General features: G+C 43.7%; 2 protein-coding genes across 3 annotated transcripts in view; one reads left to right on the forward strand and one right to left on the reverse strand.

Moving 5' to 3' along the window:
* Positions 1–3,994, forward strand: part of CAPN7 (calpain 7) — a gene marked incomplete at its 3' end in the record, with an annotated part of 36,177 nt that extends 32,183 nt beyond the window's left edge. The window contains exons 19-21 of one of the 2 annotated variants that reach the window (XM_081072706.1): positions 573–703; positions 2,563–2,655; positions 2,748–3,994. In XM_081072706.1, coding sequence (XP_080928832.1) covers positions 573–703; positions 2,563–2,655; positions 2,748–2,892 — 369 coding nt within the window. The remainder of the gene's footprint in view (positions 1–572; positions 704–2,562; positions 2,656–2,747) is intronic. The other variant, XM_081072707.1, reaches the window with a different exon arrangement.
* A 775-nt stretch (positions 3,995–4,769) lies between these two features.
* The window catches only part of SH3BP5 (SH3 domain binding protein 5), a 65,073-nt gene continuing 55,185 nt past the window's right edge, over positions 4,770–14,657 (reverse strand). The window contains exons 5-9 of the mRNA XM_081072708.1: positions 10,970–11,100; positions 9,768–9,810; positions 8,837–9,056; positions 6,685–6,945; positions 4,770–6,244 (exon numbers count right to left, since the gene is read on the reverse strand). Of these exons, the coding sequence (XP_080928834.1) occupies positions 6,033–6,244; positions 6,685–6,945; positions 8,837–9,056; positions 9,768–9,810; positions 10,970–11,100 (867 nt within the window). The 3' untranslated portion in view covers positions 4,770–6,032. The remainder of the gene's footprint in view (positions 6,245–6,684; positions 6,946–8,836; positions 9,057–9,767; positions 9,811–10,969; positions 11,101–14,657) is intronic.

Raw genomic sequence — 14,657 nt, forward strand, 5'->3', positions numbered from 1 at the left:
TTTCTCTGGGTCATGATCTCAGAAATCTTAGAATTCCCTTTCCTTTTTTTCCTTACTCTTTTCATTCTTCACATTTAACAATTCCTTACAAAATAAAAATATTCTAGGATTCAAAGGAATAAGGGAAATATAAGTAGCCTCCATCCAATCTGGATTGGAATACAGGATCTTCAGTGAGCAACATTAGAAGATTCTATGGAAGAAATAAGAAATTCAGAGAAAAATTAAAGCAGACCTTGGTCATTTGGGAAGGCCATGTGGATGAACCTCTTAAGGAGAATTTGAGGCAGACTTTTCTGGGTGACCTAGATGTATAGAGTAGGGTTTGAGGAAGAATTATTGGCAGGGAGAACAACTTGATTGAAGGCTGAGAGATGGAGATAGGGCTCAGGTAGCACATTAGGCTAGCTAAAATGGAGAATTACATTGACTATCAGTGGCAAATAAAGACTTGAGAAAGTAGAGCCAGAGTGGGGAGTTGTCTTTTGGGGGGGGGGGGTAAAAGAGTTTTGTCTTTAACGTAGAATTGGAGAATGTGAAGTTTTGTTAATACAAAAACTTTGTTTTATTAGATTAATGGAAAATGGAGTGGTCAGAGTGCTGGAGGATGTGGAAATTTCCAAGAAACTCATAAAAATAATCCCATTTACCAATTCCATATAGAAAAGACTGGGCCATTACTGATTGAGCTGAGAGGACCAAGGTTTGTGATAAGTAACTTTCTTAATAATATTAAAAATGAGCTTAGTGAAACATAACAGGGTTTTGAAACAGACCTATGCATATATCATATTGATTTATGATAAAGATAGTGTAGAGGAGTGGGGAAAGGACCGTCTGTCTGTTTGATAAATGGTACTGGAATAATTGAGTGTCCATGTACCAAAAAAGTAGTTAGACCTGTCTCACTCACATCAACTTTAAAAATCAGTTCCAGGTAGATTAATAATATGGAAGATATGTTAAAAGATTTTTAAATGTAAAAAAGTCTGTAGTTTTTAAAAAATAAAAACTAGAACAGGAATGTCATACAAGTAAGAAAGATAATCCAAAGGGCCAATAAACAATTGTAAGGGCCAGAAATTTGAAACAACCCAAATGTTCATCAGTGGCGTTTAAGATTATAAAATAGTCATACGATAGTCCTGTGTAACAGTGAATGTAAATTATAGCTACCCATATAGCATGATGGATAAGCCTTAAAAACAATGCTGAGCAACAGAAGCCATACCCAGCAGAATGTATACTCTCTGATTCCACTTACATGAAGTCAAGGACAGGCAAAACTCAACTTTTGTTTAAGGATCACACTTTGACAGTCACACTATATACAAGGCAAGAAAGTGACTGCCGTAAAAGTTGGCTTTGTGGGCACAGTTGTGATCAGAAAGGAGGATGCCAGGGACTTCTGTGGTGCTGAGAGGGTTTTGATCCAGGTGGTGGTAACCCAGGTGTTCGGTCACCTTACAAATTATTTGTTACATGTTTTATGTACATTGTGTTACATATCATAATTTTAAAAGGTTTAAAAAGAGAGAATACAAAATAGTATGTTACCTCTAAATAAAAACTAGGCTTAATTTTGCCTGCCTTTCAAACCAAATCATAAGAAACTTATTATTCTTTGCGATATGACGAAGCTCTATTTCCAATCATTTTAAAAACTTTCACCAGTTTTTGATAGGTGAAATAAGGTATCTGATTGGCCTTTTGTGTTTAATTTCTAGATAAACATGTAAAAATGTTTTTTTTCCTTTATTGCCTAATTATTTTTCCCATTTTTCTGTTGGCATTGGGTGTTCATAATTGTAAGCATGAATAAAGGGGATGTCTTTAAGGATATTAACTCTTTCACATATTTGCAAGTATTTTTCCCAGATCATTTTTTTTTCCACATAGAAATTTCATTTTGAAGTAATCAAATCTGTCTTTTCTGGTTTATTTTGCTGTGGGCAGGAAGTCTCACCTCAATAGCAAATAAATTTTCACATATTTTCTTCTAGTCCTTTTATGGTTTTATTTTTTACATTCTATTTTTTTAATCCATATGGAAGCATTCTTATATTTGGTGTGAAATACAATTTAGCAATTTTGTTTTAAGTTTTTGTCATGCCCATCACCATCTAAATAATAATCCTTTCCCTGCTGATTTGGAAGTTCATGTCTGCCATATGCTAATTACTTTTATAAATTTGTATTTTATTTCAAGGTTTTCTCTCCTGTCCCTCTTTTTCTGCCTAATACAATAATTTATGATTTAAATTAAATTTAACATATGATTTAAATTAAATTTAACTATCTGGCAGCTTGTGGTAAAAATACAGTCTCTCTTAAAGTTTAATATTAATCTTTATGGATTCAATTTTAAAATATAAATGGTGTTTTCTATAATTAAGAGTAAAAATAATATACATGTATTTCAGAGTGTTGTTTCTTCCTACTGAAGCTTTAGAAAGAAAGCATGTATTTGATTTTAATAGTACATCTGAAATTTAGGTATATTTTTTTAGGTATGTATGTTTTTGAGACTACTTAGCAGTAATACTTCCTTTTTACTACTAGGCAATACAGTGTTGGATTTGAAGTTGTAACCGTCTCTATGGTGGGAGATCCTGGTCCTCATGGCTTTCAGAGGAAATCTAGTGGTGACTACAGGTAACACTGACATTTTGATTATATCTGATTTATAATTTGCTTTTTGTGGCATCATCTTCTATAAACCTTGTTTTTATTTTCCCTGAATATAGGTGTGGGTTTTGCTACCTGGAATTAGAAAATCTACCTGCTGGGATTTACAATATCATTCCTAGTACTTTTTTGCCTAAACAAGAAGGACCTTTTTTCTTGGACTTTAATAGTATTATCCCCATCAAGGTAACACAACTTCAGTGACAGGAAAATCTCACCAACTACTGGATTTTATACTTACCAAACAACCCTTCAGAGGAGGACACATATCTCCCGGACTCGAAACACAACAATCAGAACAGAATTAAATCTCTAAACATGTTACAGTGGAATCTGGTGCTCAAGTCAGGGTGTTTAGTGAAAACTGTATATAGTCAGAATTACTTGAGAAGTACCATTTACATAGTTTTGTGTGTATGTGGAGGTGGCTTGCATTTAGGGGCCGCATTGTATTAAAGTACAGATGGTTATACAGGTTAGACTCGCTCAGCGCAGTGAGACGCCTTTGCTAAGGAGGGACCTGAGACCGACGAGGGACGGATTCACTGAGTGGGGGGTAGGAGGCTGCTGTAATACTCACAAATCCTGACATTTCTTCCTGGCGGAGCATGTTGTAGGTTAAACTTGCTTGTGTTGTGACGCTACTGTACATCTTGGGCAACTAATTACCAAATGAATCATGTCAACATAACAGTTTAATTCTGCATTATTTCTGACTTTAAATGTTTTTTGTTGCCCAGATGTTATGAAAGAATAAAGCTGTAAGAAATACTAATTAACTTAGCATGAAGATGCTCATGCTTAAGAATGAAGGTGATTGACAGTAGGTGCCTGTCTCCCATTGAATCACGGAAGAGAACTAAGGAATATTCACTATTGCAGTTGTTTTTTATCAGGTTGATGGAGGTAGTCGTCTGAGACATTGAAGACGTTACAATTTAGTTTGTATAGTCTTCATGGCGCTGTAGTTCAATGCTCTTATGGTAACAGCATTCTGAAGAAAATATGACTGAGAATTTAATGTATAGTAATTGGGGTTGCATTGGGAAAAACTGCCAAGATACTACTGTCAGGTGTAAATTCCCAGTTGTTTACATAAAAAGCTCTCAGAAGAATGATGGTCAAGATTTTAAAGATCTGAAAATTTAAAAGGTAGGCTTTTTCATCGTCTCTACTTTATAATTATCAACTTATTTTGTATTTCTGGTACATTTAATTGAAATAAAATGTTTATACTTATGGAAACGGCATAGTTTAACGTAGAGAAATTAATTATTAAAGGACTTAATCCTCTAGTATGTTCCCTCTGAAAGAGAAAAGAACTCATTATTTGAAAATTCACACTTTTAAAAAAAGTGGCAGGTCTTTATACTTAGTGCTTTTGATTTTAGATATTAATTTTAGGTGGATTAACTAATTTTCTATTGCCCTTTAAAGAAAAAAATCTAAAGCATAGATATATATTTATTATAAACATATGATTTGAACCTCTTGTGTTAAAAATCTACTTACAGGTTACAAACTGAACTAAGACGTAATCCCTGCCCTCAAAAATGTAATGGAAGAGATCTATCTATATATGTGAACAATTTAATATATTATAATGTTCAATTCTATAATAGAGCTCCAAACATGGTGTTACAGATATATAAGAAAGAATGATTAATTTCGGCTAGACCAATATAGAAAGGATAGAATCACTTGGGAAGCTTTTAACAGCCCAATGACCACGTATACCCCAAATCAATTAAATCAATCTCTGGGGTTAAGAGGGTAGTATTTTTTAAGCTTCCTAAGAGATTCCAATGTGAAGCAGAGGTTGAGAACCACTCCTCCAATATAACCACCTTGTCTTTATTTTCCTGCCACTGTGTCTCCTTGTTCGGCTTTTTAGCAGCAAAAGTGGAATTCTGATTCAATCCTTGATAACCAGGGCTTAAATTATTAGGATTGACGACCTTAACTGAAAGTAAGAATAGATGACCACTGCATTCCATGCTCTTCCGACGGCAAGAAGGTTGCCTAGAACAGAATTAGTCAACATCAGGATTTCCTATGTGAAGTCATAGAAAGTTAAGACATTTTCTTAAGCCATTTTTATTACACTCAAGATATTAAGACAAGTACAAAATAACCTTGTAATTAGGGTACTGCATCAGTCATTAAAAAAGGAGAAAACACTCTAGTATGAAGAGATTTACAAATGACTAAAATATGCACATCGTGACAGAATTAACTTGAAATGGGGTTGCTTATTTGTTTTAGAAATGCCAAGTTTTCTTAACAAATAAAATACAGTGCTCTTAAATACGTGTAACCATGAAAACATTACAGAAAAGCAGTGTTAACACTTACTACTATTAGCATAACAGACTCCATTGCGTCTATTTAACAGCCTTTGCCAACACATGCCTACTCTCTTTCCTAGCTGTAAGAAACAACTTCCTCTAAGAAATACTAGTGCAGCATAACCCTTAAATAAATTTTTATTTTTTAAGTTACAACCTACAGAGAAATTAACACCTTGTCAGTTTAGAATAACAATGGCAACCATTCTTCACATGCACTTCTCTTAGAATAAGTCCCCTTGGCTGATAGGATAAGGTTTATGCTATAGAACCTTCTCGCCCACTGCCACAATTCCCATTCTATGATATGTCCTTGCCACCCTCATCCCCCCCACCCCAATCCCCACACTGGCATTTACCTTTCCCATCCCAAAAAGTGCAGTTCATAGTAACCTTTATAGAAACTGTTTTTAAAGTGTGTCCCAACATACACACTTTTAAAAAGCCCCTTCTGAACACCAGAGATGATGAAAATGAAATTGTGTTTGGGGATTTTTTTTTTTTTTTAAGCTTTCATTGGGTCAAAAGGTGTATTCTGACTATTTGAGTTTTGTCTTGCATTCTTGTTTGTTCTCATTTAGATTCCCTAGGATATAGAGGAGAGAACATCTCCATTTTCCCAAAGAAGTTGAGGGTGAGAGAAGGGGAGGAGAAGCAAACTGTTGAGCCCAGCTGGGCACAGCTTCCCAGCCTCTTTCCTGGCTCGGATTCTTCCGTAGGAACTAGTTATTGCTTCCATAACACTGTTACAGGTAATGTTCCACAAAGGCTGTGAACCTGGTCACAATCCACCTGCAACAATAGCTCTGCTCTGAAAACCCAACCAGCTCAAGAGCTCTTACCCAGAAGTAAAATCTTCAGCCCTCAAGGTCACTGAAACTCCATCAGTGCAGTTACGCATAGGATTTGGCATATATTAAATGATTATTGGCACAATGTCCTCCACAGTTTTGTGTATAAATATTGATATGCACCTGGGCCAGGACCTTGGATGGGTCAACCGATCTGCACCGTTTTGATGTCGGCCACAATCCCGTCTCTTCCCTTGGAGCACTGGAGGGAGAGGTGCTTCATCCTGCTCACCAAGGCCTGGCCCTCGGGGGGCGTGCTGCTTTGGCTCTTGCCACCATCACCGCTGCTGTTGCTAAGACCCCGACTGTTGTTGGCTTTGTCGCTTGTCTTATTCTCTGCCCCTTCTGCTCTGTCTCCTATAGAAGTGTGGAGATGAAGTGAGTATTGCCAATTCCAAGAGTCACGGGGCCCAAGTCCACCCGCCAGCTCAACCCCCCAAGTCTCCCAGTGTTGCCCACCCATGTACATCACAGGGCTCTCCATCGCATAACTGCTTACTGCTGTTACTCCTCAGTGTGTTTTATGTATTCCTTAACTTTAGAGATGACACTTGTCATGCTCCTTTAATGGTTGGGAAACAAACCTCTCCAGCATGTGTTCGTCAAGAGGACCGCTGTGATGACACACACACACCCCGAGCTGTGGAGCCAGGAGCCCCCAGCACAGGACTTGGAAAGCTTCTCAGTGATCAGCACTGCCAGCACATTCACACAGACCCAGTAACAGCACTGGGGGCTCCGAGACGGGCTGCAAAGGCAGTAGGGACAGCACTACTGGTGAGAGGGCTGCAACTCACCTCGTTCCACCTCACACTCAGGCGAGGAGGCCCCACTGCATTCGCTGCGAGGGCCCAGCACCGGGAACATCATCCCAAACTCAGACAGGGACACAGGGCTGGGCAGATCCAGGCTGCCGGGCCTCACGGCTGCAGGGAATTGGTCGGCCGTGTCAGAGGGGCTCATTGGTCCTGAACTGAAGCTGGACACAGACTGGGTTTCCGAGTCATCTTCAGACACAAAGTTGCTGCAGTTGTCATCTTCAAAGGCCTCTGAGGCCACTAGGAGGAGAGAGAACACCAGTCACAGGGTCTGGCAGATAGCAACCTAATTCCTTATACACCTCAGGAAGCGCTCGCTGCTGGCAGATAGCTAGACAAGGCATGGGGACTGCAGAATCCCTGCCACCGGGGCTGCCTAGTGAAGGAACGTGACCCTCCCGAGCCTGCGTGACCAGATTGTAATGCATCTCGAAGGGAAGCTGCTGGCAGCTGAAGCCCACGGATATTCAGTGTCATTAAAATAACTTTCTAGCCCAGGGGTGTCCAAACTGCGGCCCGCGGGCCAACTGCGGCCCACAGTCCATTTTTAATTGGCCCACAGCAAATTCCAAAAATATATTTAGTTTACTTAAATAAACCAGGTGAGGCAATACGTACTTCACCTCGAGTGAGTGGCCCGGCTGTTTGTGTATTTTACCACATATGGCCCTTGGTGAAAAACGTTGAAAAAAGTTTGGACAACCGTTCTAGCCTCTGCTCTAGAAGTCAGTGTCACCAGACACTGCCTAAAGATAGAAGATGAATTCAGCCACAGATCAGGGGCTTTTCTCCACCTGCCCCCCAAATAGATCCACAGCTGCACAGGAAGAGGGCTAGCCCTTTGTAATGCATCCCACAGACTACCAGGCTTCAGGGCTTTCTTCTAATACAGCAGTGGAAGCAAGAGCTGCTGAAACAGCCCTGCATGTAATATGTGTTGGGACCTTTATTATCTTCCTGGTGACTTCTGATCTCATCAAAGACGCTCAGAGCCTCCCTAGATGGTTTGCTACACACACAAAATTCCTTTACAGGCTCTGTAACTTGTGCCTCACTTATTTTGTGGATACAGTAACCAAGGCCCAGAGACATGTCATTCTCATGATTTGAAAGCCTCTTTTGCCTTTAAACTATTTTCCCCTCTGCCTGCACATAATCCTGCTTAATATTAGATTGTTCCTCTTTTCCTCCCCTGTTCTCCTTCATCTTTAAAACCAGGCTTGTAGCAGCCTATAGATTCCCATGAATGCATGAATGAGAAGTACTCTTGGGGACAGGAAATGGGCTCAAATCTGAATTCCAATCCTATCTCCAGTGCTTGGCTGTGTAGCCTTGGTCAAGTAACTTAACCTCTCTGAGCTTCATGTGCCTCTCCATGCAGGGTGTATGAGATAATGTATATTAAAAGTACCTCACACTGATGCTCATTCTAGTTCTCTTTACCTTGGGCCTGGCACTTAAACATTTGTTGACTGAATTAAAGAACACCTGAGAAAGGAGCTTGGGAAAAAGCCAACGGGGATTATTGCATAGAAAAGAAAATGTGCAAAGACAGCACTGGAGGGGTTTTCTTAATTAACATAAAGGGAGCCACATCCAACCTGTGTATCAGTTTCCCGGAGGTGGCCCCGGAAAAACAGTTCTCTGGTCAGGCATCCATGAGAGCCACCATTTGCGGAGTGGTTACTGGATGGTAGTGTTACCTCATTTCATCCTAACCACTCTACATTCTCCCCATTTTCAGGTGAAAAAAATGGAGATAGAAAGTTAAACTCTTGCCTGCATCGTGTACTAGTAATGATGGGAAGGCCAGGACTTGAATCTAATTCCAAAGCCCCTATTCTTGGAGAACTCTTCTTTCCTGCAGTGCTTCTCAGACGCTTGAACGTTCTGATATGTACTTTGAATATCAGAGAGGGGTGAACATATAACATTTTCCAAACTTATTTGACTGGAGAATCCCAACTGAGGAACATTCAGTAGCATTTTGATGACGCTACAAAATGTGGGAGGCCCCCAGCAATCGCCCCCAGGCCTGCCCAACTCCAAAGCCCTTCAATGATGGCGACAGCCCTGGAAGAAGATCACACAAGCTGTATCATCTCCCCACTTGCCCACAAGCCCAACTCACCAGAGACAGCATCTGGCTCGGGTTTGCTCCCGGACAGGTCCTCCGCAGACGTGCTGCTGCCCTCAGCCCCGACGCCACAGCCCCGAGGCCCCATGGCGCTGGAGCGCCGCCGCTCGTGGATCTCGTCTGAGATCATCTCCAGGTTCTTCAGGGCCGTCTTGTACTCCCCTTTGGCCAGGGCCAGTTTGGCCTGCAGGTCGTCCACGGTCTTCTTCAGTTGCTGGTCAGGAGAACGGGAGGCTCAGTAAGTGAAGGCTGCCTCTGCTGGCCTTGCAATGCTTTTGAATGATAGGTTCAAGCACATTTTCTGCCCATCACTCCAAAGACTTTCCCAAGACTTGATTAAGGAGCTGATCATTCTTACCATAGCTGTGCGTGCACCAGGTATAAAAGCAGCCACTACCACCCCCAACTCCCATCGGGTGATAAGCTCTGTTCTCCAGAAACTACCCCTGGCAGAGTAAACGCCATCAGCGGAGCAACAATAGGTGTCAAACTCACATGGAAGTCCAATGTTGTAGCCATTGAGTCCCTATCACTGCGGTTCTCAAAACTTGAGACTGCATCTGAATCCCCTAGAGGGTTTGTGAAAGCCCAGGGGGCTTTAACAGCAGTTTTTGATTCAGAGGTCCTGGGGTCGGGGGGCTCAGAAATTTGCACTTTTAACAAGTTCCCTGGGGACGCTGACGCTGCGTGTCCCAGGAGCATATTGAGAACCACTGCCCAGTAAAAGAGAGACGGTAACTGACGGAGAATTTCAGAGACCATGCAAGACTCATCCAACACCATTCTGAGGCCTGCAAACTCAGTCAAGAATGTGTCTCCCCACTATCTTGTAGCAAATGTGCCCTCTGAAAGTCAGCTATCACAGAAAGTGAGGTGTTAAGTACAGAAAAATCCCATCAGCAGCCAAGTCAAAGGCCACACATACCTCAAGCTGCACGTAGTACTTTGCCTTGAGTTCGAAATAAGGCCTGTGAAAGACAGGAAGGAAACCCGTAAGTATAATACAACACAAGACCACAATAAACTCCACAGGTGTATAAGAGGCATTAGCTACAAATGGCCAGGTCATCCTTCCAGGACTCAGTAAACTCAGACAAGGCCATGAGTGGAAGGGGCCAGATGGACACAGATGCCAGTCAGAGCCGCTGGGCTCACCTAACATATGGGGACGTGAGGACACATATCCTGGAGCCCCTGCACCCTGGTTCAGCTTCCGCTCTGGTGTGCCCAGCAGCTAAGATGGCCTGGGTCTCTTCTCCTAAGGAAGCTGGCTCCTTAAGGATGAATAGCACATAAGGCTGGAGAAGGAGCTGCCTCCAACCACACCCTCGTCTGCTGAGGTCAGCTAGGGAAGGGAGAAGCACCGCTCCTCCCCTCACTGAGCACAGCAGGGCTGCCGAAAGGATGGGGGCTCAGGTTGGTCTTCTTGGGCTTTGTCCAGGACTAGAGGTATCAGTGGTCTACAGACCAGCCAGTACATGGGCAAGAGAGGACAAGAAATGCGAACATTCTGCTAGTCCCCTGGGTCCTGGATCAGCCAGAAGACCCTGTCTCCGTTTAGGAACTTTGGTGTCTGAGCAGTCAGAGTAGACCAATGCTTTGTTCTTGAGCTGTTCACCCACCAGATGGATCTGGGTCTGTCTTTGGCCGTTGGGTCTAGGCCATCCCAAGTCCTGTTTCTTTTGCTTGGAGGCCCAGCACTTGTGAGCAAAGCAGGGACTTGTCTCCAAGATCATTATTGTATAAAAATATATAGGAGTGGTAGTGACAAGAGCTTGGAAAAAACCTCCATTAAAACCAGTCTTGCACCATTTCATCAGCTCCTGGTGCACAGAGAACATGTATTGTGTACATAGCTCATCTCCATTATAATGATAGGTAAGCTGAGGCCCCGCCACTGGGCCATGTAATGGGTTTGCTTTTGAAATTCCTTTTCCTGTGTTTCCCAGGAGCAGCCCCACCACTGAGCACCTTCTCTGGGAGTTACACAGAATGTCTGGGGCAAAGGGAGCCTGGCCAGGGGCCTCTAGCGAGGCTGGTCCCTGAGTACAAGGCACAGAAAAGATGAGAAGAACAGGAAGAGGGGGACAACCACACACCCCCTGGGACCTTCATGTCCAGACTCACTTGGACTTGTTGATGGCTCTCTTGAGTTTCTTCTCCAGCTGCCGCATGCGGCCCATGGCTGCATTGTACCTGGCCGCCGTCTCTTTGTGCACCAGCTCGCTCCTTGTCTTGGTTTGCTCCGCCTCCATGACCTTCAAACGACAGCAGAGGTCAGCCCATCAAGCCTAGAACAGTTCCTTGTTGGGGTATTAGTCATGTAACTTTTAAAAAATATTTTTTGAGGCAATTAGTGGGCACACTAAGATTAACTTCCAAACAGAACAGGATTACTTTTCCCTATTTTTCTATTTTGTAAAAGTTTTATCAGATAGGACTAAATAGTCAAATTGGCTGTGGCAATGACCAGGAAAGAAAACAAGGAGAAACCAAAAGTCAGAGAAAAATACGAAGCATTCTCTGATTCAGTCGATGTCCTCTTCCTCCTCCTCAGGCCTCCCGCCTCTGAGTAGCCACCGTGGGCTCCTCTCCTCCTGCTCCCACCTTGGGGCAGGGGCTGATGGGCAGCCAAATGGGCGAATAGCACCCGAGGGAACTCAGACATCAAGGAAATGGGAGACCTAACAAAACCAGGCATGACAGCATCAGGACAACAAGGCAATCATGACGTCAGCTGTTTGGGCCCTGAATTAGGTGATGGACACAGAAGAATCCAGGATCCAGGAGGGGTGAACTTTACATTTAAACAAATTAGTATTAAATCATTTATATCAAATTTTGAGGTTCAAAAAAATTCGTAACCCAGAGAGCAAACCAGTAGGAAATTCCAGTGGGAACATTTTGTTAAGCCTGTTGATAAAAATGAGTTTAGAAACCAATAATCAAGAGCCCTCAATGGCCAAAAACATGGCATCTCAGAGGTGCATTCCCTGACATGTGTCAGTCTAGGCTCTCTCCTCTTAACCAAAGAAAAGTATCAGAATGAGATCTGCCTGGAGGAGAGACAATGAAGGAATAAACAGAAGTTCAGGCCAGGTAAGCAGCTCACAATTTCTTGACCGTCTTCTACTGACAACTCACACTAGTGTAGAATGCACTGGAGAGGCAGGAGTGAGGCTAGAGGGCCGTACTTTGTTTTACCTGAAGAGCATCAGGGAGTTGCCCAGAGGGCTCTCACATCATTGGTCTACTCTCTCAGACCCAGCAGGACAATTTTAGGAAGGCACCACTGTACCTTTAACTGGAGGTTAAAAGAAGCCCAGGGCCGGAGGCCGCTGATGTTGTACCATCCCCTCCCGTCAAAAGCCATAGTCAGCCCTAGGTTAGTTTATGTACTTACAATAAGGATTTTTTAAAGTATCAGGAAAAATTATGAAAGACTTTGAAATGAGCATAAAAATGACTGGGTGTCCTGTCTCACATACTCTTGCAGTTTATCTCTGGCTTTCATTGTCCTGGAGCTATTTTACAACCCTGTAAGTTATAGAAAATGGATAGTAATACAAATGACTCTTATCCCTAGAAATGAAGATGGACTGTGTCCTAGTGGAGATGCATTTGGTTATTGACTGCCGTGTAAATGTTGACCAATTTCGCATCTGTCTGTAAATTCATTTCAGCATCCCGTTTTCTACATAAGTGATTTTTTAAAATTCTCCTTTGAAATAATTGGAGCATCTCATCAGTTCCCTCCTTGATTAATGAATTAAATGTTTGCTATGAAAACATTTTATATTTGTGAGAGTTAATGCTTTTACTTTCTTTAAAATACATATCTTTTAACAAAGGTTCCAATGCTTGAGATACTTTTTAAGACAACAGAATTAAAACAAAGCCAGAAAAGGGAACGAGGAGGGAACTCAGTTAAGCTGGCCTGCGGTGACATGCTTGCTAAAATGACTTCTCCACCAAGACCAAAGGGCCAGGACAATCAATCCTTTCCCTTTGCTTCTAATACCAGAGTCACAAAGCAATAAAATGCACTAAACACATCCCCTGCATAAACACAGGCTCGTCTTAAATCTCAGACTCTAAGGATTTACTGTTGTAACCTTTATGAAAACTCAAAGCCCCAAGCTTATCAGACAGACAAAGACAACATACTGAGGGTGCGCTGCTCCACAACGAGAGGATTTGTTGCAGAGTTCACCTTCAAGCTGTCTGAAAAGCATTTTGAAGATACTGACTTAGAAAGGCTGTGATTTGAAGCTGTACAGGTAGGGTCCCCCTGTAACAAGCAGGGTTCTCACCAGCTGTACAGGGGCCCTCAGCTATCTCAGGCCCTAGTCTGCAAAAAGAAGCGAAAGCTTTCTAAAATTAAACATTCAAAAAGCTCCAAGCCCTTGGCAATGCTGCCAGTGAAGCGCGACAGCCTGTTCCAGTCCCCTGCTTCACCCTCATCAGGCCACGTCTGCCATGTCCTGTGCCAGTCTCCCCTGCCCCACATGCACACAGCCTTCGGGTCTTGGAAGCAACTCCTCCAATCCCTAACTCAGCCCCCAAGGAGAAAGTCACCACGCATGTCGCCTTGGTTACATCTCCTAGGTAACCAAGGAGCCCCTCCATCTAAGTCTAGAATCAGGCATGAGTGGGGTGTGTACTGCAATGGTGGGGAAAGAACGGGGAACAAGGGAGGAGGGTGGCACAGGGCAGCTCTGCTCTGAGGCTAAAGCCACAGGGGGAGAGGTGAGCCACAAAAGGAAGCGATACCAAACAAGTCCCTGAAGGCCTCAAGGCAGTGCAAGCTGAACTGAGCAACCAGCTGGGCACGTGCAATGCAGACCAGAGGTGCCTGCCACCATCGCCCCAGGCCTCCCAGGGCCTCCCTTGCCTCCTCAAAGCCCAGGTTGACAGCGATTTGGTCTGGACTCCAAGAGCCTGCCTCCATCTCTGTACCACCAGCCTGCTCTTCAGTTTTACCACCATCATATTCAATTCAGAGCTGCATGCACTGATTAAGCACCTACTGTGTACACAAGGCACACTGGAGACTACCCCCTGGGGTACAGACACGCCTAGCTGAAGTGCCTGTCAAGGCAGGGTGGGACCCGGGCTGTCAGGAAGGCCACAGCAGCTCGGCCAGGAGCTTGACAGCAGGGCTGCACTTAAGAGGGATCTTCAGTGTGTGGCATTTGGGACAATGGACGTGAAGGGAGGAAGCACTTTGGTGAAACTGGTTTGGCCTAGGCTGTGGTTCTTCCACGTGTCTAGCCACACGTCCATTGTCCCATTGGTCATCTCAATCAGATGTGCACTCAGACTCACAAAGACTTTGGGGGGCAGTACTCAGCTTCCCACCTCCTTTCCCAGAGCTTAGAGGCTCCTGTAGAAAATAATTAGCCTACATGAACAGAGTCTTGGCCTCCCTCGCGATGCCTGAGAACTTTCTCCTCAGAGGAGACCCTGTTCTGGGCATGACCCATGGGCTCCCTGTTAGGTTCTGGGTGCCTCCGCCTCAGCCTACAGGACTAAGAAGTCAGGCATTCCTGGGGCTCCCAAAAGCTACCGAGATGCACTCCTGTGCCTTGGGCCTGCCCCCAAAACTGACCACAGCCAGTGCCCAATGGCAGGGTCTGAGGCCCAGTCAACCTGACTGAGCAGCCAGACTGGCGCTGCCCAAGTCTGACCCAGGACAGCCGCAGCACTGGGCCCTGGGCAGCCATGAGGGCAGCGGGCCCTGGAGAAAAAGCATGCCGGCCTGTGCTCAGGGTTCTGTGGAAGCCACAGGCCTCTGCCCCCCTTCCTAGGTCAG

The sequence above is a fragment of the Rhinolophus hipposideros genome (assembly GCF_964194185.1).
Source record: "Rhinolophus hipposideros genome assembly, chromosome: 14".
Taxonomy (NCBI): domain Eukaryota; kingdom Metazoa; phylum Chordata; class Mammalia; order Chiroptera; family Rhinolophidae; genus Rhinolophus; species Rhinolophus hipposideros.